The 21,811-nt window shown below is 52.6% G+C and overlaps 1 protein-coding gene across 1 annotated transcript in view; it reads left to right on the top strand.

Moving 5' to 3' along the window:
- Positions 1–21,811, top strand: part of SLC29A3 (solute carrier family 29 member 3) — a 55,288-nt gene that overhangs the window by 10,822 nt on the left and 22,655 nt on the right. Inside the window, exon 3 of the mRNA XM_027768921.1 lies at positions 5,733–6,031. Within this exon, the coding sequence (XP_027624722.1) occupies positions 5,733–6,031 (299 nt within the window). The remainder of the gene's footprint in view (positions 1–5,732; positions 6,032–21,811) is intronic.

Below are 21,811 nucleotides of genomic sequence, written 5' to 3'. Positions count from 1 at the left end.
GGAGGGCGGGCGGCCGTCGCTGAACGCTCCTCCGCCCGGAGCTCGCGCTCCCCAGCCCCGGGCTCGCGCTCTCGGACCGGGCTGCTGCGGCTTAGCTGGGAGCCTTCCTGCCCTTCTGGCTCCATCCGCTCTGCTACCGCCCAGCTCTCCACTCCCTCCAGCCGGCTTCCTGAGTCTCCTCCTCACTCCCTCCTCCTCTTTCCTGTGCATTTGCTGAGCCAGGACTGGCGGGCAGGATTTGGGGCCTAGGCAGGGACAAGGCAGCCCAGAGTGTCCAGGAGTGACTGACTGCTGGCCTGAACTGCCAGTGAGGCTGGGGTTCACCTCAAAGCCTAGTCTACATGGCCTCCTGGTGGTGCCTCCTCTTCCTGACAGAGCCACTCCCCCATCCCCATTTCATGGACACCGAAGAAGTCAGGCACAGAGGGGCTATTGACAGCCAGAACCAGAGCCCTGTGGACACCAGCACCCAGACTTCCAGCCCTGGCAGTGTGCGGTGACCCCAGACCCACAGGTTTCTGCTTTATGTGGGGGGCTACCCTGCCAGACACCCAGGCAGGAGGAGGGCCCAGCTGGGGCAGCTCCTGCTTGTGGAGGAGCACCACCCAGGCCACAGCCAGCCTGTCCTGGGTCAGCTTGGGCTTCCCTTCCCTTCCCGTCTTTCTTTTAAAATTCCTGTTAGCCAGCAGCTAACCTTTTATAAAGAGTAATGAGACTGCTCACTCCAATGCCTGGCCTGTGACCTGGGTTAGAGAGGATTCCTGGCTCCTTCAGAAGATCGGTCAAGGCTGAATGGTCCTGGACAAATAAACACCAGGAGCTGAGTGGGGGGCCTGGGCAAGGAGGTCCCGCGACTCAGAGGTGGCCCCTGCACTCTGCTCCGGAGCTGAGCATCCCAGACGCAGCGCTTGTCAGCCCTCTGCTGGCCTGTGAGGCCATGTCGTCCTTTCACGTTTCCCAGCCCGGATTTCCAAAGTGCGAGGTGAGCACAGGCTGCTGGGTAGCTGGTTGGTGCTGGTCTGCATGTGAATCACGTCAGGATGGACTCCGCTCAGCCAGGAGAGTTTAGACTTGCTGGCTGGAGGCTCTGGGCCCAGGATTCAGCAACCTCCCGTTTGCTTGCTCCAGCATCTGTGCTGTCCCAGCAAGGGAGGGTGGACTGTGCAGAGGTGACCCTTCAGCAGCAGTGATGAGGGTGCCCTTCAGCGCCGCCTTTGCCTCTGGCCTTCAGGAAAGATGGCTGTACTTGGAACCGGCAGACACAGGTTCCCAGCAAGGCCTCTGAGCTTGGCCTGGGCCCTAGACTGATGGGCTGCATAACCTCACGCTCACCGTCTGAGAGCTCTGTGGCCTTGGCTCAACCTTTCTGAGCCTCGGACCCCTCATCTGGGAAATGGGTGTGAGAGTAGTACCTAAGATACCACACAGATTCAGGTGCTAGCCACAAGCATTGGCCTGCTGAGTACTGGACTTAATTTTAGCGAGTGAGAATTCTTTCTCTCTGAATGTGGAACAGAGCAAGTGCTTCAAAGCCTCAGTGTTCCCATCTGAAAAAAGGAGGCCATCACTTCTGGCCTGCCTAATTCCAAGGGGTGCTAGGAGGTTCTCCTGTAAAAGTGGGTAAGGCTCTGTGCCCAGGTGAGGAGTCTTCCACTCCTACCAGGGAAGACAGGTCCTGCTCTTCCTGGTTTGGTGCTCTGGGAAGGCCCAGCCTCCTATGCGAGCCGAGATAGGTTTATTTGCCAATTTATTGGGTAGGGAGGAATCTACTGTAGAAGGGACTCCAGAGTGGCCCGTCCTCAGCACTACGGAAATAGTTCCCATTTATCAAGCTGCTGCCACTTCCCCAGTGTTATCTGGAGCGTAGAGTAGGCATGCTACCTCAGAGCCAAACCCAGCGGCCAGCCAGCCAGGTGACAAGCCCAAGGTACCGGGGAAAATGCTGATTGTTCAACAGCTGCTTCCACCACCAGCCACTGCCAGCCCCAGTGTGAGGATGTGGGAAACAAACCAAGCTGTTTCTCCTGTCCTCTCACTCAGCCATCAGCCCAGAAGACTTGTGTGACCTCTGGTCACCTAGTGTGTGGGGATTCTGCCCTAGAGCGAGCAGGCAATTTTGCAACAATTTTCCTTTAGATCACTTCAATTCTGATACTGTCTACCCAGAGACAGTGCCAGGTCCCACAAGTTAAAGGCTCCGGCCCCAGCCTGCACCCTCACCTGGGAATCTAATCTCAAGCCCCACATCATCTCATCTGTCCTTAATCTTGTGGGTGCCCTAGTGGAAGAGGACCGACCATTAACAGCAGAGACAATAGCCGACACCATAAACCATAAACGTTCTGTTGGTTCAGCTTACCCCAGCGCGGCTGAAAAGTTAAAGTCGCGCAAACATTCTGCTCCGTAGGGGTCAGAACAGTTGCACCCAGGTCAGCCGCAGAGGAGACAGTGCTCTCGATGGACATTTCTTTTAAAAATTATTTGTCTCATTTTGTGTATTATTATTGTTTTAATTTGCTATAGGGCAAGTGTGCTCGCCAGAGAGGGACACACAGAGAGAGGGAAGGTGAGAAAGCTAGTCGCCAGGTCTGGGACTTGAGCCGATAGAAAGTTTAAACAAGTGGGATAAAGCTCCTGAGGCATTTCTTCAGAGAACCGTAGCAAGAGGGGACCGTGGCTTTCCCAGCAGGACCCTGAAGACAAAGCGCAACCAGAGTAGCGCTACCAAGAGGTGGAAGTTGTGCAGCCACGGCAAGAGCCGATCATTGAGAGCAGAGCAAGAGTTCTTCCTTCTTTCATTTCATTTCAGGATACTGTCTTATTAACTAATTCATTAATTGCATTCAGTCACTGTGTGTTGTTGCAGCACACCAGATGAATTTTCCCATCATGAATACACTTCATATTGGTCCGGTCCAAGACATTAGAGTGTTTTGGGCCACTTATGGCATTTTGCTTGTTGCCTTTTTGGAAGGCCAATGAGCTATAACATCTGCTTATGATGAGAGTGTTTTGAGAAAGTTCGCTGAAGCTTTAGCAGAGAAACACCTGGGAAAGCTTCGGCAGAGCATCCGTCTCCACCACAAAGCTCCTGCTCCTTCCTCTCATCACGCAAGGGCTGTCCTGAGCATTCCCTGGGAGCTCATTCAGCAACAACCTTACAGCCCTGATTTGACTCCTTCTGATGCCTTTTTGTGTCCTAATCTTAAAAATCTTCTAAAAGGCACCCATTTTTTGAGACCAGCAGATGGCAAAGCAGTTAGGTCACTGGACTCCCATGTAGTCGATTGCATTTCGAGTCCCTGACCCAGCGGCTTAAAACTTACGCTAGGCACGTGTGTGAGCATGCCCAAAATCCTAAGAGGAGAATGGAGAAGGGATTGCGGTGTGGCCATTCCCTCCCCCCAGGGGGGAGTTCTTTTTCGCTTTCTGTCTCTCTGTCTCTCTCTGTCTCTCCAGCGAGCACATGTGCCCTCTAACAAAAATCTCTCCGAAGGAAAGGAAGAAAGAAAGAAAGGCACCTGTTTTTCTTCAGTTACTAATGTGAAAAAGACTGTTTTAACTCCGGGACCCTCAGCTCCTTAAGCGGGGAGTAAATGGCTGGTGTCAATCATTTAGAACCGTATTCTGAGCTCAATGGAACTTATGTTGAGAATATAAAGTTTATATTTTTATTTTTGTTTTTTAATTTCATTTCCCCTCAAACTTTTCGAAGTCTCTCATAAATCATCTTATCACACAGTAACATAGCTATTGTAAAAAATGCTGCCCTAGGTTTACAAATGGGGAAACTGAGGCTCAGAAGATGGTGACTTGCCTAAAGCCACAAAGGCAATAGCCCAGAATCTTTAGTGTGTCTGAGATGCTAGCACAGATGGGGCGGCTGGCCTCTGGTGAGGTGAGATGCCTGACGTGGGGACCCAGGCAGGAGCTGCAGACCCGGCCTTGGCCCCTCAGACTGCATCCTCTACTCTTTGGGCCTCTTGTTTCCCACAAAGGACATGAGGGAATGGTACTATCAGAGGTCACATGCTAGCTGCTAGTTTTAAAAAATTGTTTTGGGGGCCAGCCAGTGGCAGGGAGGTTAAAGCAGCTGGATCCCATATAGCTGACTGCATGGTTCAAGTCCTGGACCTGGCAGCGTGAAAAACATGCTGGGTGTGGGTGCATGTTAGCCCAGAATCCCAAAAGGAGAATGGAAGAGAGGAGATTGCTGTGTGGCTATCTTCCCGGGGGAGGAGGCCCCTCTCTTCCCCTCTCCCTGCCTCTCTCTTTCTGGTGAATGCATAAGCCCTATAGGAAAACTAAAACAAAAACAAAACTATGTGTGTATGTGGTTTAAGTTTATTTCGTTATTTCTTCCATGAGAGAGATACAGGCACCAGTAGAGTCCTTTTGCCATGATCCACTCCCGTTTCACCCAGCCCTAATCATGGCACACGTACACTCAGTGTGCTCAGAAAGAGTCTAGGACACAAACCAAGGACCTTTCTCGTGTGGGTTCAGTTGAGTTACTGCTGCGCTACCACTTGATTTTCAAAAAATTATTTGAATACCTTTATTGTTACTTATTTTAATTTTTGAACAGGTAATACAGTCACATAACTCAAAATTCAAAAGGCATAAATGAGAATGCAGCAAAGCCCCTCCTTCCCTGTGCCAGTGTCCCTCCTCAGAGGCAACCACTGTTAGAAAAGTTTCTGTAATCTTCCAGAGGGAATCTGTGTCCTTCCAAATACACGTGTGTATCTTCCCTCTGTCCACGTTTTTTTTTTTTTTGAGAGAGAGATTTTTGCTATAGGATGTGTGTACTCACCAGAGAGAGAAAAACAGAAAAGACAGAAAGTGAGAAATCATCCCCCTGGGGGACTGGCCCCGCCGCAATCCATTCTTCATTCTCTTGGGATTTGGGGCACACAGGCATATGCACCCGGCATGAGTTTTAAGCTGATAGGTCCAGGATTCGAACCATGGTCAACTATGTGGGAGACCAGTAACATTGCCATATGCCCTCTGCTGGTCCCACCTCTCCCCACTTTTTTTGCACATATAGTAGCATATTCTACCCTTGTCTTACTCCTTACGTTTTTTTTTTTTTTGGAGAGGTTTTTGTTATAGGGCAAGTGTACTCACCAGAAAGACGGAGAGAGACAGACAGAAAGCAGGAAATCACCAACCGAGGGGGATGGCCACTTCACAGTCTCTTCTCCTCCATTCTCCTCTCGGGGTCTTGGGCATGTGTGCACACGTGCCTGGTGTGAGTTTAAAGCCACTGGTTTTGGGACTCGAACTGCTGTCAACTACATGGGAGTCCAGCAACATAGCCATTACGCCAACTGCTGGTCCCAGCTCCTTACTTTTTTCACATAAAGTTGGGAAATGTTTCAAGATCATTCTTTGCCCACCAAGAGTTTGGATTTCTTGCTTAGTGGCTGCATAGAAATTTGAAGCCTTTACACCAGGTTTGACTCTCTGGAACGCTGGCCACTGACCCCACTCTGCTGTGATGTTTACACCCAACCTCAGAAGTGGCAGAGAGAGGGGACCTCTGAGGTCACTTAGAGTTGTGGCATCCTGTCCATTTTTTGTCTTTCCCCCTGATCCTTAATGTTCTCCAACCAGGCTTTAGTGACCTTTCAGACCTTAGGGCGTCAGGGTAGGGAGTCGCCAGCTCTCCCAGCCTCCATTGCTGCTCACCTACCCCATCTCCGTTTCTCTCTCTGCCCCAATAGTGGCCATTGTCTCAGAGGATGACTTCCATCACAGCTCAAACTCCACCTACAGAACTGCGAGCAGCTCCCTCCGGGCTGACCAGGAGGCCCTGCTGGAGAAGCAGCTGGACTGCCCGGCGCCCAGCCTGCAGAGGCCCGAGGACCGCTACAGCAGCACTTACATCATCTTCTTCAGCCTGGGTGTGGGCAGTCTCCTGCCCTGGGGCTTCTTTATCACTGCCAAGGAGTACTGGGTGTTCAAATTCCACAACTGCACCAGCCCGGCCGCAGGGGAGGTCCCCGAAAACTCAGACATCCTGGTAAGGCAGGTCTCTCCCGTGAGGCAGGTGGACCAAGCCGGGGGGGTGGGGAGGCGGTGCTGAACTTGGGCCTACCCTTCCAGGGAGGATTGTACGTGGTGAGAGTGCGGAGGTAGGTTCAGAAGTTGTGTGCAGCCAGGTAGAGAGTTCTGTTCGGTCCTAAAACACGCTGTGTTGGGTATGAGGCTGCGTACCTCGTGTGGCAGTGGGCGGTGGGGGTGGACCCCCTTCAAATTCATTGCTATTTAATTTGGAGAGAAGAGGCAAGTGATGAGTCTGTGCAGTGTAACATGGGAAACCCAAGAATCTAGACCCTGTGCTTCTAGGGGCTTAGCATTTAGTTCAGCTGTGAGTTATAGGCAATTCCAGTAGTGGCTAAAACAAGATGGAAGGTCATTTTTTTCCTTCACATTCAAGTCTAGAGGGGCCATACTTCTATGCTGTTCTAGGGTATCAGGAACCCAGTTACTCCAAGGTCACCTCGTAGTCCAATATGACTCTTGGGGGTCCAGCCCGTATATTAGCAGGAAGATGGAAGAGGAGGGGAGAAGAGAGCATGCTGTGACCTGTAGGAATATTCCTGGAAATAATACACTTTGCTTCCGCTTACATTGCATTTTTTAAAAGAATGATTTTATTTATTATCATTCTTATTTTTTCACGAGTTCATCAGAGGTAGAGAGAGAAGGAAAGTGCAAAAGCAAGCTGCCAGGTCCAGGACTTGAACCGTGGTCAGCCATGTGGGAAGTCTAGCGCCACAACCACCTTACCACCTGCTAAAACCAGTCATGTGATCATGCCAACTGTAAAGGAGGCTTGGAAGTGTAGTCTTTAACTGTAGCTTTATCCCAGAGAACCATGTGCTTGCTAAAACGGGAGTTTCTGTAGTTGTGGAAACCAGAGGAAAACGAGTCCCTAGAATAAGCAGTCTGGTCATCGGGGCTGAGATTACTGTGACTTGGAGTGGGTGGATTTGAAGACCAGGGAGGAGATATTCTATGTTGAAGAAGAGGGTGAAGGCAGATGGGAGGAAAGCTCAGGTGTGTATGAGGAACAGTGAGGCGCCCAGTTTTGCTGTCTTCGGCTGCAGTAGAGAAATAAGCCTTGAGAGAATCACTCGGGTCTTGAGGGCATTGCCTGAGCCTTGAATGTCCAGGTAAAGAATCTGACTTATGTTTGGGTGACACCGAGGCTAAGCCCCCTCCCTTTGAACCCAGGGCTGCTCACTTTGCTAGGTTATCTCTTGGGGAAGAGGAGAGTGGCAGGGGAAGAGAAAGTTATTCTGGGGCCAGTCCTGGGCCTAGTGGATAAGGGAGCTGGATCTCCTGTGACTGACTGCATGGTTTGAATTCTGGCCCTGGTGGCTTGAAAAACATGCTGGGCCTGTGAGCATGTGTGCCCTAAGTCACAACAGGATGGAGAAATGGAGGAGAAGGGACTGTGGTATGGCCACTCCACATGGGGCGTGGGGGTGTTGTCTCCCTCTCTGTCTCTCTCTGATGAGTGCATGTGTGCATGTACTCTCCAACAAATAAAGGAGAGAGAAAGTCATTCTAATACTTGTTAAAACAGTAAGGACAACTTTGAGACTATTGCAACTGGAGACGACTGGAACTCTGTGAAGGCCCACTGGGGATCAGGGTAAGGGGGTACGTGGATAGAAAATTACTTGGAGGAGACATCAGGGTAGGGGGATTCTTGCCAAAAAGTCAATCAAAAACTTTGATATCAAAGGTGAGGAGATGAGGTACTTGATCAGATGTCGAGGGACGTGAGGTGCAAGGACAGAGAGTTCTGGCTGATCTGACTTAGCAGGACGCTGTGCTAAGGCTGTGTTAGACAGGGGCCAGGGTCGAGACCTCAGTGAGAAGGGGCTCAGAGCAGCCTGCCTGCAGTTTGGCCAAGGGAGTCTTTGTCAGGAGCCTCAGTTTCCACGGCTGATCCAGGCTGGTGTCTACTGGGTGGGGGATGCCCCACAGTGCTGGCCCCAGAGGTGTGTTCCTCCTTCAGGGGTGCCCTCAGGGACAAGAAGAGGAACACTAACATGTCCCAATCCCTCAACGGGCCCTACATGTAGCTCCCCACCCCTTCCCTGAAAGCCCCTTTGAGATCCTTGACCCAACCCCAGGGAACTTTCCTCATTTTGTATGCCTGGACCTGACCGGTTAAACAAGCTGTCTCCACAGTCTGTCTCAGGGCCCACATGGCTACACACTCAAACCACCCAGGGAGCTTTTAAACAAGACACACTGGGCCACACCCAGGATTCTGACTGAGTTAGAGTGAGGAGGAATGTGGATATTGGTATTTTATAATTGCCCTCCCACACTCCTGCAATACCCCATGATTCTGATACTTTATAGGGCCTTCTCTGGTAACAGGGATCCATGGATGTCTCCAGGGCCAGACCACTGGGGCATTTGATGGGGTATTATAACTCCTGAGGGAATGCAGTGTTAGAGGCTTGCTACTCGAGGCGTGGTCTGTGGACCAGCAGCCTCTCCGGGAAGCTTGTTAATACGGTCTCCGGCCGCATCCAGGCGCACTGAGTCAGGGTTATGAAACCCCTCGGGCCCAGCAGCATGGGACTAGCTAGGGCCCAGCCTCTAGTTCCCATCCTGTCTGCCTCGTTTTCCTGGAAAGTAAGTAGGATAATACTACCCCAGCTTCCTAGGACTGTGGGGATTAAGTACCGTCATCCCTCCGTATCTGAGAGGGATGGGTCCCAGGATCCTGTGGGCACCAACCTCTGCGATGCTCAAGGACCTTCTGTAAAGTGACAGCATTTGCATGTGACCTGCATTCATCTCCCACATACGTAAAGTCACCTCCAGGTTACATAGAATACCTAATACCATGGAAATCATTGCTCTGCTGTATTTTTTAAATTTGTATTTTTTATCACTGTAGTTTTTTTTTGTATTTGTTGTCATATATATATATATATACATATATATATATATACATATATATATTTGGAGAGGTTTTTGCCATAGGGCGTGTGCACTTGCCAGACAGACAAAGAGAGACAGACAGAAAGCGAGAAATCACCCCCAGGGGGGATGGCCACGCCGCAATCCCTTCTCCTCCATTCTCCTCTTGGGATCTTGGGCACGCATGCACACGCGCCGGCGTGAGTTTTAAGCCACCAGGTCCGGGACTCGAACCGCAATCGACTACATGGGAGTCCAATGACATAGCCATTACGCTAACTGCTGTTCCCCATTGTTTTAATATTTTTGATCTGAGGTTGGTTGAATCCACAGATGTGGAGCCCATGGGTCCAGAGGACCAACTGTAAATTTGCATGTGCTACAAGCACTTCGAGACAAGGCCTGGCCTCACTACCCGAGGGGCTGTGTACACATTATTGTCATGATTACCATTCGGATAATCTGGGCTTCTGGGCTGCATGCAGCCGTGGTGTACTTCCAGACGTGCCGCTTAGCTGGGGTGCTTTATGATCCACTTTTATGTACCAGTGACTCAGGCATCCCAGCTTTCTGCCAGCCTCTGTCAACACCCCGCCTGTAGGGCTTCCTCACCAGCAGGCTAGATTGTGCAGGCACCTGCCCTGCCCCTCCTCTGCCCACCACCCTGGCCCAGGGGAGCAGGCCGCACAGGAGGGAGAGGAAGCCTGGCCGGTCTCTGGGAGCACGGTGGCCGTTGTTGCTATGAGCCGCTTTCGCTGCAAGTCGGTTCCTTCCCAGCTGCAGGCACTTAGCATTCCAGGCCCTGCTATGATGCTTTATTGCCTCTTTCCAAGTGCTGGCAGGTGCGGATGCAGCACCTGCCGCTGCCCGGAGCTCCTGGCTCTTGGCATCGGAGATGAGAGACCTGTCACCCCTCGATTCATGGGCCAGGTCTGGGAAGCAAGCATGCTGGGGCGTTTCTGCAGTTTGCGGGCCATTTTTCTTTGCCTCATTCCTCATTCCTGCCACCCACCTCCCCAGTTCTTTTCCCTGTTCTTCCTGATTTCCCTGCGAGAGGAGAGGCACTGCCCGGTCACAGAGGGCCGCTCTGGGGGAGTCAGATGCATCTGTCTCCAGCCGCCACCTGCAACTCAACTAGCTGTGAGGCTAGATTTTTTTTTTCCATCATTTTCCTTTTAGTATTTTTCAAACATGGATGCCATCCCATGGGGATGTTTGTAGACAAACCCCTCCCTAGTTACGTCACTCTCAAGGTCACCTCCCATCCTAGGCTCATTTCCTTCTGCCTGGACTAATTTGAAGATGGCTTAAAAAGCATCCTGCCTGCCCTCTTCTGTTATCTGGAACAAGAACCTTGAAACAATTTACCACAGGCTTCTTGGCCCAGGGCCAAAAAAAATTAGAGCAGAAATGAGGAAGCATTGATATAAAAAGATGGCGCTGGGAAGGAGACACGTTAGCCGCCATTTTCTGAGCCCAGCTCTGGTCTCACCTACGGGCAGGGGCATGACATACTTGCCTCTTGTTAACCCTGCAAGGCAGTTCTTAGTAATCCTTTTACTAGACAGAAAAGCTGTGCCTCAGAGAGGGTAAGTAACCGGTCTGAGATCACACAGCTAGGAAGGGCTGTAGAGAATTTCGTGGAATTTAGGTGGGCAGAGGATTACAGAATGACCATATCGAGAGTGGTACGTGGAGGACTGGCCTGGAGACAGGGACCGCCCCACACCCTGACTCCAACAAATGCCATCTTTCTTCCTATGGAGAACCTACCTTTGGACTGGCCTCCTTCACTGGCCTGAGCTCCAGGTACCTGAGCTCCAGCTCTGACTTCAAGACACAGGTTCCAAGCTATCAGTGTCCCTGTGCCTTCCCCAACCTGCCTCTGTAGCCCGAGGTGCCCCCCGGCTCTGTGGACTAAAAGCTACCCCTCATCCCAGAGACGAGAGTGCACCCCACGTCAGTCCCGCCAAAGGCCTCTGCAGCCCCTCCCTGCACACTTTCCCACATGACGTGGTCTACTGGGCAGAGTCACAGTCTGACGTGGTGTCCAAGCCTGGCCATGTGGCTGCCCCATCCATCCACTGGCCAGGAGGAGCCAGACAGCTCAGGCCGGCGGTGGGGCAGAGATGCCTGGAGGTTCCCTGGGAACTTCAGCTGAGACCACCTCTCTGAGTTAGGGCTCCACAACTGGGTCCTCGGAGCCACCACGTGCCTGTCAGGTTCTTGCATGGTGTTGCCTGCTGGCTGTGGGGGGCCTGCATTACCTCCTGGGGGCCCACAGCAGCCAGTAAGCTGGGACTGTTATCTTCCAGGGAACCACTAACTCTTTGGAGACCATGGACACAACTCTTACTGTGCCACCAGCACAGCGCCCAGCACTCCGTAGCACGCGGTCACATGGATTTACTTATTTAAATGCTCATTTAATCCAAGATAGGCATGCTATAGCTCACAGGGAGCAGAAGGCCTCGGGGTCACATGGCCACCAAAGGAGTTCTGATCGCTCAGGTGCCTTGGCATATACATGAAGTGGGGTTCCTGCCCTAGGGAAGAAACCCAAGTGGGCCTCGTTCAGTGGGTTGGGGAGCCTAGGGCATCCCCCACCTCTTATTTACAGCCCCTTGCTTCTGGCCCAATTCCTCACCCTCCCAGCAAGCAGGATAATGTGGCTTGGCTTGGGAGCTACCCGTATGACTACAGGCAGGCATCTCGGGCCAGGAAGGAAGGGTTAAAAGGAACCAGGATGAATTATTTTGTGAGGAGGAACCTGGAGGACGGGTTATCAGAGGTCTTGGCAATGCTCTGCTGCCTTCCCAGGGCCCTGCCCCACAGCCCGTCCTCACCCACAGTGTGACCTACCATCTTCCTTCATCCACACAATGACCCGGTGAGTCCCTCTGTTATCCCTCATTTCCAAGTGGGGAAACAGGCCACTGACCCCGGGTCATCTGCCTACGAGTGGCAGAACCAGGGTTTAGACCAACCTGGCCGTCAGCAGAACCCAGTCTCTGACCTGGCCATCTACCTTGTGCCCTCAGCCCCTGGCACCAGGGAGCCCGTAAAGGCCATCCCACCTGGGTCACCCCATGGGGCAGCAGGTAAATACTATGCATAGGTCCCTGGATCCCACTGGGCTGAGTGAGGTTCGAATCCCAGTCCTGACAGCTTGAAAAACACACTGGTTTGTGCCCCAAATTCTGATAGGCTGGAGAAATGGAGGAAAGGGGCTTGCGGCATGTCCATGCCCTATTGGCAGGAGGTTGCGTTCGAATGCGCGTGCGCTCTCTCTCTCTCTCTCTCTCTTTCTTTCTCTCTCTCTCTCTTTCTTTCTCTCAAATGCACGGACCCTTTTGGCAGTTAAAAAAAGAACACGCCTACCAGCGCTGACTCACTCAGTCTGAGCAGGGGCCTGGGCACAAGCATTTCAAGTTCCTTAGCTGAGGCTAATTAGTGATTAAGAACCACGATTTGAGCAAGAGGTTATCACATCGAGGTGGGAAGCAGCTGCCCCTTGCCTCCCCAGAGCTCTCCTTACGCAGCCTGCGGCTACATCATGGGGGACTTAGGTGAGCCTTCTGGAAGGACTTCGTGCAGTGTAAGGCAAGTGGTCAAACATGGCAGGGGAGGGCAACATCTCTTCTGTGGAGAACAGACAGCCACTTGGCAGAAGTGCAAGGGATCATCCTAGTCTACTTCGGCGCCTGAGGTTCCCCCTGGGATCCTTCCAAATGTACATAGCCAGGGGTCTTGATGCCCGTCTGACCTCACTGCTCTGTGTTTGACTAATTCCTCGGCATGGCAGTGCTGTCCCCAAGCCCTTAGTCTTGTGTCAGCAGTGACGGTCCCCAGGAGAGCCTTCACCTTCCTCTGGCTAAATGCCCCCTTCAGTGGGATGGGGATCCAGGGGAGGTAGGTAGGAGGTTGGAAGGCTCTACACCCACCTTCCTTGTTCCTCTCCTTGGCTGGGCTCCAGGTGGGTGTCCTAGCCCCTGGGACATAAGGCAAGAGAGCAGGTGAAGCCATGAGAGGGGTGGGGTGCCCTGGCTTCTGATCCCTGGTACTGCCAAGGCCCTACACCAGCCCTGTACGCTTGTCCAGTGGCAGGGATCAGAGGCCACCCGCTCCAGGAGATAGGAGGTTTGGGGTCATTGGGTTGTTAAAAGCCATATCCCTGGGAGAAAGCTGGGTCTGTCCTGTCCCTTGGGACCACAGTTTAGCTGGAAAGAGTCTAGATTTAGCAACAGAAGGCTCCAGTCCAAGCAGGGCCCTAACCCATGCTGAGGCCCCCAAGCCTCCTGTGCCCACAGTCCCATCTGGCAGCCCTACAAAGTGCTCCAGGGATTGTTACATGTGCCCCCTGTAGGAGCCTTGTGCTAGGACTTCCCAAATCTCCCTACGTTGCCATTTCCACTAAGCTTCCTCCTCAAAGAGCGCTGATTGGTGCCTTAATTCAACAATACTTATTAAGCAACCTACTGTGTACCAAAGACTTTATTTTCATAATCTCTTTTTGGCCTTACTACAGCCCTAAGGCATAGTGTATCCTTCCCATTTTATAGAGAAGGAAACCAAGGTTAACGAGGTTTAAGTATTGGGTTGTAATGTAGTTTTGCATAGAAAAATGGAAAAAAATACATCATGACTTTTCCAACATCCCAGTAATTTGCTCCCAGGTACCAAGTAAGTGACAAGTGGGACTCAGACTTCCTTGGGCCCTCTGACTTGTGTTGTCTCGGCTCGTAGCCCCTGGGCTCTATGTCAGCACTTACCAACATTCTCAAACTTCTTTGGACCATGATGCGCTTTCACCTGGGAAGACATCCATGCCCGTGATGGAAACGGCAGCGTCACTAAGCAGCCTCTAGGCTTAAAAAAGAAGCCCCTCTCTGTGGTCGTTTGCAAGGAGTGATCAGCAGCGGCAATGCTGTTATATACCACGGAGGATGTGGATGGAGAGTTTGCCCTTGGGTTTGCCCTTGTGCAGGTCCTTGCTGACCTTGGGGAGCAGCACCGTGGAAGGTGGGAGGGCTGCGAGAGAGGATGAGGGGAGAGACAGTGGAGACAGCAAACCTAGAGAACTGTGTCCGGTTTGGCTTTAAATGGGAGCAGAGCAGTGAGGCGGGAACTGCCAGGAGTGTGGTCGGGAAGGGTGTGAATGGTCTGCTCTTGTGTTTTCAATATTGGAGGACTAGCAGGTGGTTCGTGTGCTGATGCAAACAGTCCAGCCCTACCCCAGCCCTGTCCGCTTGTCCAGTGGCAGGGATCAGAGGCCACCCGCTCCAGGAGATAGGAGGTTTGGGGTCATTGGGTTGTTAAAAGCCATATCCCTGGGAGAAAGCTGGGTCTGTCCTGTCCCTTGGGACCACAGTTTAGCTGGAAAGAGTCTAGATTTAGCAACAGAAGGCTCCAGTCCAAGCAGGGCCCTAACCCATGCTGAGGCCCCCAAGCCTCCTGTGCCCACAGTCCCATCTGGCAGCCCTACAAAGTGCTCCAGGGATTGTTACATGTGCCCCCTGTAGGAGCCTTGTGCTAGGACTTCCCAAATCTCCCTACGTTGCCATTTCCACTAAGCTTCCTCCTCAAAGAGCGCTGATTGGTGCCTTAATTCAACAATACTTATTAAGCAACCTACTGTGTACCAAAGACTTTATTTTCATAATCTCTTTTTGGCCTTACTACAGCCCTAAGGCATAGTGTATCCTTCCCATTTTATAGAGAAGGAAACCAAGGTTAACGAGGTTTAAGTATTGGGTTGTAATGTAGTTTTGCATAGAAAAATGGAAAAAAATACATCATGACTTTTCCAACATCCCAGTAATTTGCTCCCAGGTACCAAGTAAGTGACAAGTGGGACTCAGACTTCCTTGGGCCCTCTGACTTGTGTTGTCTCGGCTCGTAGCCCCTGGGCTCTATGTCAGCACTTACCAACATTCTCAAACTTCTTTGGACCATGATGCGCTTTCACCTGGGAAGACATCCATGCCCGTGATGGAAACGGCAGCGTCACTAAGCAGCCTCTAGGCTTAAAAAAGAAGCCCCTCTCTGTGGTCGTTTGCAAGGAGTGATCAGCAGCGGCAATGCTGTTATATACCACGGAGGATGTGGATGGAGAGTTTGCCCTTGGGTTTGCCCTTGTGCAGGTCCTTGCTGACCTTGGGGAGCAGCACCGTGGAAGGTGGGAGGGCTGCGAGAGAGGATGAGGGGAGAGACAGTGGAGACAGCAAACCTAGAGAACTGTGTCCGGTTTGGCTTTAAATGGGAGCAGAGCAGTGAGGCGGGAACTGCCAGGAGTGTGGTCGGGAAGGGTGTGAATGGTCTGCTCTTGTGTTTTCAATATTGGAGGACTAGCAGGTGGTTCGTGTGCTGATGCAAACAGTCCAGCAGAGGGGAAAACAGTGATGAGAAGAAGGGGCACAGCTGAGGGAGGTCGGTGAGCAGCCCTGAGGGCGCAGGCGCACAGAGGAGGCGGTCCCAGAAAAGGAGGCAGTGATGGGGGAGAGGGCAGCAAAAGATAAGAGAATAAAATGAATTCTGGTCACGACCGTCAGATGGATTTCATATCCTTTAATGGGCTGCAACCTGTAATTTGAAAAACCCTGCTCTACCTGTTCGCCTGTAACCTCACAGCCATCCATGAGGACGCGCAGTGTCCACATTCTGAGCGGAGCAAAGTGAGGGCGATAATAACATGCTGCTGTCACGTGGCTACCAAGACAAGGGCAGGGGTGCAACCAGGGGTGTCTGCACCAGCATCACATTTCCTGGGGTGCTAGGCAAATGGCCAGCTTCCCGGAACCCCCACCTGCTGCCTCCATCTCCTGAGTGGGGCCTGACACTGTGGCAGGGGGCTCCTGATGCAGCCACCCCCAGGGAGCAGGGGTTCAGGAGCCAGGAGCCTCCCCTCCCTACCTCGTGGTCCTCCTGGGGAAGTAGGGCCCATTCTGGGTCTGGAAGGCCATGGCGCTCCGGCAGCCAGTCTTGGTGCATCTCAGGTCTCTCTCCAAATGGAGATGTTGTACAGTGCACTTGGCAATCATCCACCCTCAAAGAGATTCTGAAGAATGGTGCTGGGTGATACGCCCTGCCTCTCCCCATCTGAGTATTAAGGCAGGATTCTGTCTACTCCCAGCAGAGGAGGTGGTGGGGTGGTCTGGGGGTCAGGCAGGAAGGGAGGGACTCTGGGCTTCCTGCCACAGGTGAGTGGCTGTCAGCCGTTTGGGCTGGTGTGGATGGCTGCTCTAAACCATTTTTTAAAATTAGAGCCAAAAGCGAGTCATTTTTTTTGATTCCCTTGTCCACCCTTTGATTCTAACTGCAGACCCAGCCAGCGTGCCCTTCCCAATAAATATACCTGTGATAGCTTTTTCTTCTGTTTTTAGCTCCTGCCATGTCCTACAGAGGGACAAGAAAAGCCTGGCTTGAAAGGCTGTCAGTCATGCCTTTGGCCGCCTCAACTTCTCTAATTCTCTTTTTATTTTCTCCTTGCATGCCCACAACCCCCCCTCCCCCACCACGCGGTATTCCCTGTCCCTCTCTGACTATCGATCCCTCTCTCCCTGCCTTCGATTTTATTTCTTCCTGCACACGTCCTTAGAATCCACAGGCGATTTCCTCAACAAATTAGAAGATAGCCTGGCCCTTAAGTGTGCAAGTGTCTCTTTAATGTGATTGATCATCATGAGTATCCAGAGAGCAGAACCCAAATTAGAGTCTTTCCATTGAGAAGCTGAGTGTCTTCGTTCCAGGCAGTCATTGCCAGGGAAAGGTCTGCAGTGGTGGCGGTGCCTGGGGGACCCTTATTGGCCCCTTGCTGGTCCTCTGTGTGTGCGTGTGGCACACGTGAATGCACATGCACACAATCCTGAGGCTGTTGCAGCCCGTGGTTTCCTCCCACCTGCACCTCCAGAGAGAAGCAGCCTCCCCACAGCAGAAATGGCACATGGGGTGAGGAAGTACCCACTGGGGCTCACCAAGGACTTTCTTCCTGGTGGCTCTTCTGGTTTCCTTCTACAGAGAGTAGCTGGAGAACCCGCAGACCACCTCCTCATTCCACTGTATCACAAGGCATGACTCTTGTCCTGGGCTGTCAGCTTTGCATGGGGGCTGTGGGTAGGTGAGGACCATGTGGGTGTCTGGGGAATTTTCTTGGAAGGCCTTCTTCCTTCTTTCCCTGGTCACATGGCAGCGGTCAGGTTGCAGAAGAGGAAGGACAGGCTGGTCTGGGCTTCAGCAGTGCCTGAGCCTGAGCCAGGAATGCAAGGTCCCTTGTGCATGGATCAATAAGGTTCCCTGTTTCTGTGACACTTCCATTTTTCTACTAGGGTTCCAGCCTGAGGGTACTAGGGGGCATAAGAAGGATGAAAGTCAAAGAAGGCAGCCTGCCCCTTGTAGGGGAACTCGCGAAGGTTTGATGGAGTAGGGAGTGTAAGGGTGGACAGAAATGCTGTGTCATTTTCCTTGTCCGCCCTATGCAGTTCCCAGTCCCTGGGGGCCAGGATTCAAGAGTTCAGACTTCTCTCCCACTGTGTTTTAAACTTGCTGGGTGACTTGGAGCTCTGTTTCCTTCTCTGAAAGTAAGGAGCTTAGACTAGATTGGGATTTGCAAGCTTTTTCTGCGAAGAGCAGGTAGTCAATGTTTCAGACTTTGTGGGCCACACGTGCTTGCTGCAGCTACTCAGTGCTGCCCTGAGAGCAGAAGCTGCCTTCGACAGTAGGTCCTTTGCTGGCGTGTGGACTGGGTCTTCCCGCTGTCTTCCCAAACTGGTGCTCCGTGGTATGTCACAGAGGTACCTACCCAGCTTAGTTTGTCACCAGAACGCTTAGCGCTGCCGATGTCTTTTCTGTTTACTTGTTTATGCATTGCTGACTGGCCCCTTGACTAGTTGGGCAGTTCTGTGAAGGCAGAAACTTGGGCCAAGTCCGCCACGCCTAGTGTGTCTCGTGATCTCAGGAAGTAGTTGTGAAGGATGAGTTCTGTGTGCAGGCACCATCATGTTGGTGCTAGACAGCGGGGAGACACAGGGGTGAAATCCAGGGCGAATCCCAACAGGGCAGGATTTTGTGCCAGCGCTGGCATTTGGAATCTCATCGTGGAGTCGCTGTTTTGCCAGCATGCCCAGATTACACTGGCACTCTCCCTGCCCAGTCCTCAGCATAAGACCCAAGCTGGGCAAGCCTCAGACTTAAGGGTTAGCCTTTTTCTCACTGTCCTTCCACCTTCACAACCAATCTGTCAACAAATCTCTTAAAGCACCCAAATGTCTCCGATTCCTCTAACCCTCCCTTCCATGGCTGCCACCCCAGCTCAGCCTCTCTAGCCAGTGATTACCTGGCTCTTCCATCCATGAGAACTGATCACTTTAAGAAGTTAACAGAGACTGTCCCCTGTACCAGGTAAAAGGGCCCAAGCCTTGGAGACAGAGGGCTGTGTTGGAACTGTGTGACTTTGGACAAGTTACTTGACCTCTCTGAGCCTGTTTCTTCACCTAGAGCATGACTCTTCCTTCTAGAAGGTGTACAGAAAGAATCAATACGTAAAGAGTGCCCAGAACAGCAGCGCCGGCTGGGTTCAGGGGATGAGCACTGGTATCAGGTTTTTCAATGGTTTAAATTCTACAGTGGCTTCCTTTGCACTTGCATTAAGACCCAAACTCCCACTGCAGCCTGGGTACCCAAGCCTGCCCAGCCTCCTCCAACCCCCTTCCCCGTCTGTACCCCAGGCTCACCCTGTGGTTGCTTGAACACACCAGGCATGTTCCTGCCTCCGGGCCAACCACATGCTGTTCCCTCTATCCAGAAATGCTTTTCCCTCACACCGCTTATGCTGTGCATGTCTGCCTAAACCCTCCCTTGGAGAGGTCCTCTGTCTCCATCTTGCCAGCATCTGTTTCCCCATCAGGTTCTGATTTAGACAATGACTTGGTTTTTATTTTTATTGCATTCATCCTAACTTACAGCCTTCTCCCTTTTTTGTACTTGCTGATTACCTATTTTAGCCTCCCTCACCAGGAGACGTGGCATCCCCAGCCTCGAGCACACACTGGGGACCTAGGAGGTGCTCAGCCATTATCTGTTGCGAAAGTGAATGAGCTGTAGAATGCCAGCTGCCTGTCATGTGTGTTGAGTGAATAACTGAATGGAAAATGAACAGCCCTGCCACCTGCTTCTCCCCTTCTGCTCATGTACCTACTCCTGCCAGGTGAGCCCCTCTGTGCCAGCACTGACCATGCCGTTTTGCTTCTGGGCCTCTGGTGTTGGAGCAGGCACAGCCGCTCCCTACCTGGCTAGCTCGCTCTCCTCTGCTCATCCATGCTCTAAGCCACGCCCCCATGAACTTTCTTGGGCCTGTGCTTTGAACACAGGGCCTGGGAACCCACAGAAAAAAAAAACACTTGCACCACCCCTATGGGGAAACCTGCCCTCTGCTCACCTCTCAGCCTCCCCAAGATGGTTTTGGCTGGTGCCCAGAGAAGGGCACTTGCCCTACAACATCCCGGGCTGCAGAACCAGCTCCCCGAAGGCAGCGGGTCTGCAACAGCAACTATTCTTGGCTCCAGCCTGCTCGCTGCTGCTAATTTCATGCCCCTGTGATCCAGGTAACGCTCTGCTGCCTTGAGCCGCCACCCCCAGGCTTGAATCGCTTTTGCTCGCCCCGCAGGAGTCCAGCTGCCTCTGCTGCCGGGTTGGGGAGGCGGGGGCTGCACAGAGCTGCCTCCCGAAGCCGATGGGATGGCCGTTCGGGCACCGCGGCTGCCACAGCTCGCGACTAATTTGCTGCACTTATTTCAAAGTGCACAAATAGCATTCAGGGGAGAGGAAGCTTAACCAGGGCCTGCCAGAGATAAACGGGCTCATTTCAGGGCCTCCCTGCCCGAAGAAACCTCTTTACCTGGACTCTGAGCCCGGAATTAAATTCTTCCAGAAGAGATGCTTAGCACGGAGCCTCTCAGCGTGGCAGAGGAAAGGAAATGTTCCCCGTCGTAAAACGGGGCCTCACATCTGGCCAGCTGGCTCTGGTGGGTTTTTTAATCGTGTTTGAAGAGCATCTCTCCCGTTTTCTGGTGCTCACAAACTGGGCCAGAGCATAGCAGGTGAAATTGAGTTTGCTTACTGCCGTTGCAAGTGAACTGAGTGCCCTCATGCCCAGCCCAGGTGTGGCAGCCCACCATCACCTGCCTTTCACAGGCCCATGAGCATCTCGCTGCCCTAGGCCACAGTCTGTCGGCAGTCTGGGTTTTGAGCCCCTGTCCTAGGAAGGCTTTGCAGGGATCATACAGGTGGGAGAGAAGTTCCGAAGCCTGGGCGCTTCTTCCCGGTCACACTATCCCCTTGAATGGGGTCTGTGCCTAGCCAACAACCATATCTGCCCATTTCAGGTCGTGGACAGAGGGAAGGCTTTTCTCTTAGTCTTTCCTTCATTCCCTTGAACTATATTCAGATCCATAGACCAGGAGACGTCCAGGGAATGGGCAGTGGGGAAGAGAAGAGAGGGTTCACACATTGCCTCACCCTTGTGCACCACTGCAGGCAGGCAGAGAGGAGAGAAGGCAAGCCCTTTCACTCTCTGGCAGGGGTAGATCACCTGCACTTAGGGCTGGGACAGAGAGACGATACTACCCCCCTGAAGGAAATGGAACTCATGTCAGTGGGGCCTCAGGTCCCTGATCACTGCTAGAAGGCACAGGGGCTGCCAGTCTTGGCCCCCTGGGCAAATTGGTGATGCCGTGACCCAGTGGCAGTGTTGGCAAGGCAGGCAGCCTCAGCCAGAGCAGCTCCTACAATGTAGAGTGATGACGTATGTCCCCACCTGGTCCCTGGCCTGCATCCCGCCACCAGCACCATACAGGTGTGTGTGTTTAGAGGCTCCATCTGCTGCTGTTGCCCTCAGACTTCTCATCTGGATAATGGGAGCACTTCCAGCTCTGCTGCACGCTTACAGGCTGGGGTCTGTGCAGGCCACATGTAAGCCACTTTGTTCCATTGGCCGAGTTACCTGCCATTTGTAGGGCTCTCACTTTCCTGCTTGGGTTACTTTACAGGACCTCAGGATGACCTCCAAAGTTACCCCTACCACAGGCCTGGTGCTGAGCCCCCTGAGCCCCATGTCATTGCAGAGTGCAGTTAACACTCTGGAGGGCAGGGAGGTCAGATCAGATACTCAAGGAACAGAACTTGCCTCTTTGTTTCTTGATCTGGGCCTGGTACCCTTGCAGGGGTTGGAGGGAGCATGGCTCTCAGAAATTCTGCCCTCTCAGCCCCTCCTCTGAGTCATGTGTGACTTTGTCACTGCAGTTTTGTCCCAGCTTAGCAGATCGCTGGGGAGGCTGAGGAAAGCTTTGGAGGTTGTTCCCAATAATGAGTTCAAGCTGCAGTCCTAAATGGCCAAGAAGCGTTGCTCTGTGCCTTTGCACACGCCCATCATCCCTTCGGAAAAACACTTCCCTCTCCACCTCCCATGTCTGCCTGACACACTTCTCCCAGTCTTTCCAGCTGCCGTCCAAGATGGCCCCTGCTTGGAAGTGTCCCTGAACCCCTCCTCCCATCCCCCAGCACTTGTACCACAGCTCTAGGTCAGCATCAGACTGCCCCGAGGCTTCTCTGTTGTGTAAGTCCAGCCCCTGCACAGTGCTGGCAGTTGGGGGCCAGAAGGCTTTTCAGGAAACAAAAGGACCAGTTAAAACAGTGGACACTGGCCACCCAGCTAGGGCTGAGCATGGAAGGATTACCAGGAACCCCATTGTCTTTCGTCTAGGATCCAGCTTGCTGAGGCCGAGAACCTGCCTGGAATGGGGTCCGAGCTTATCACTCACAGTGTCTTTGTAGCCCCTGACATTCCAGCTCTGCC

This window comes from Tupaia chinensis, unplaced genomic scaffold (genome assembly GCF_000334495.1).
Source record: "Tupaia chinensis unplaced genomic scaffold, TupChi_1.0 Scaffold148012_1, whole genome shotgun sequence".
NCBI classification, from domain to species: Eukaryota; Metazoa; Chordata; class Mammalia; order Scandentia; family Tupaiidae; genus Tupaia; species Tupaia belangeri.
The sequence above is the reverse complement of the archived record's forward strand: the minus strand, read 5'-3'. Positions and strand labels throughout refer to the sequence as shown.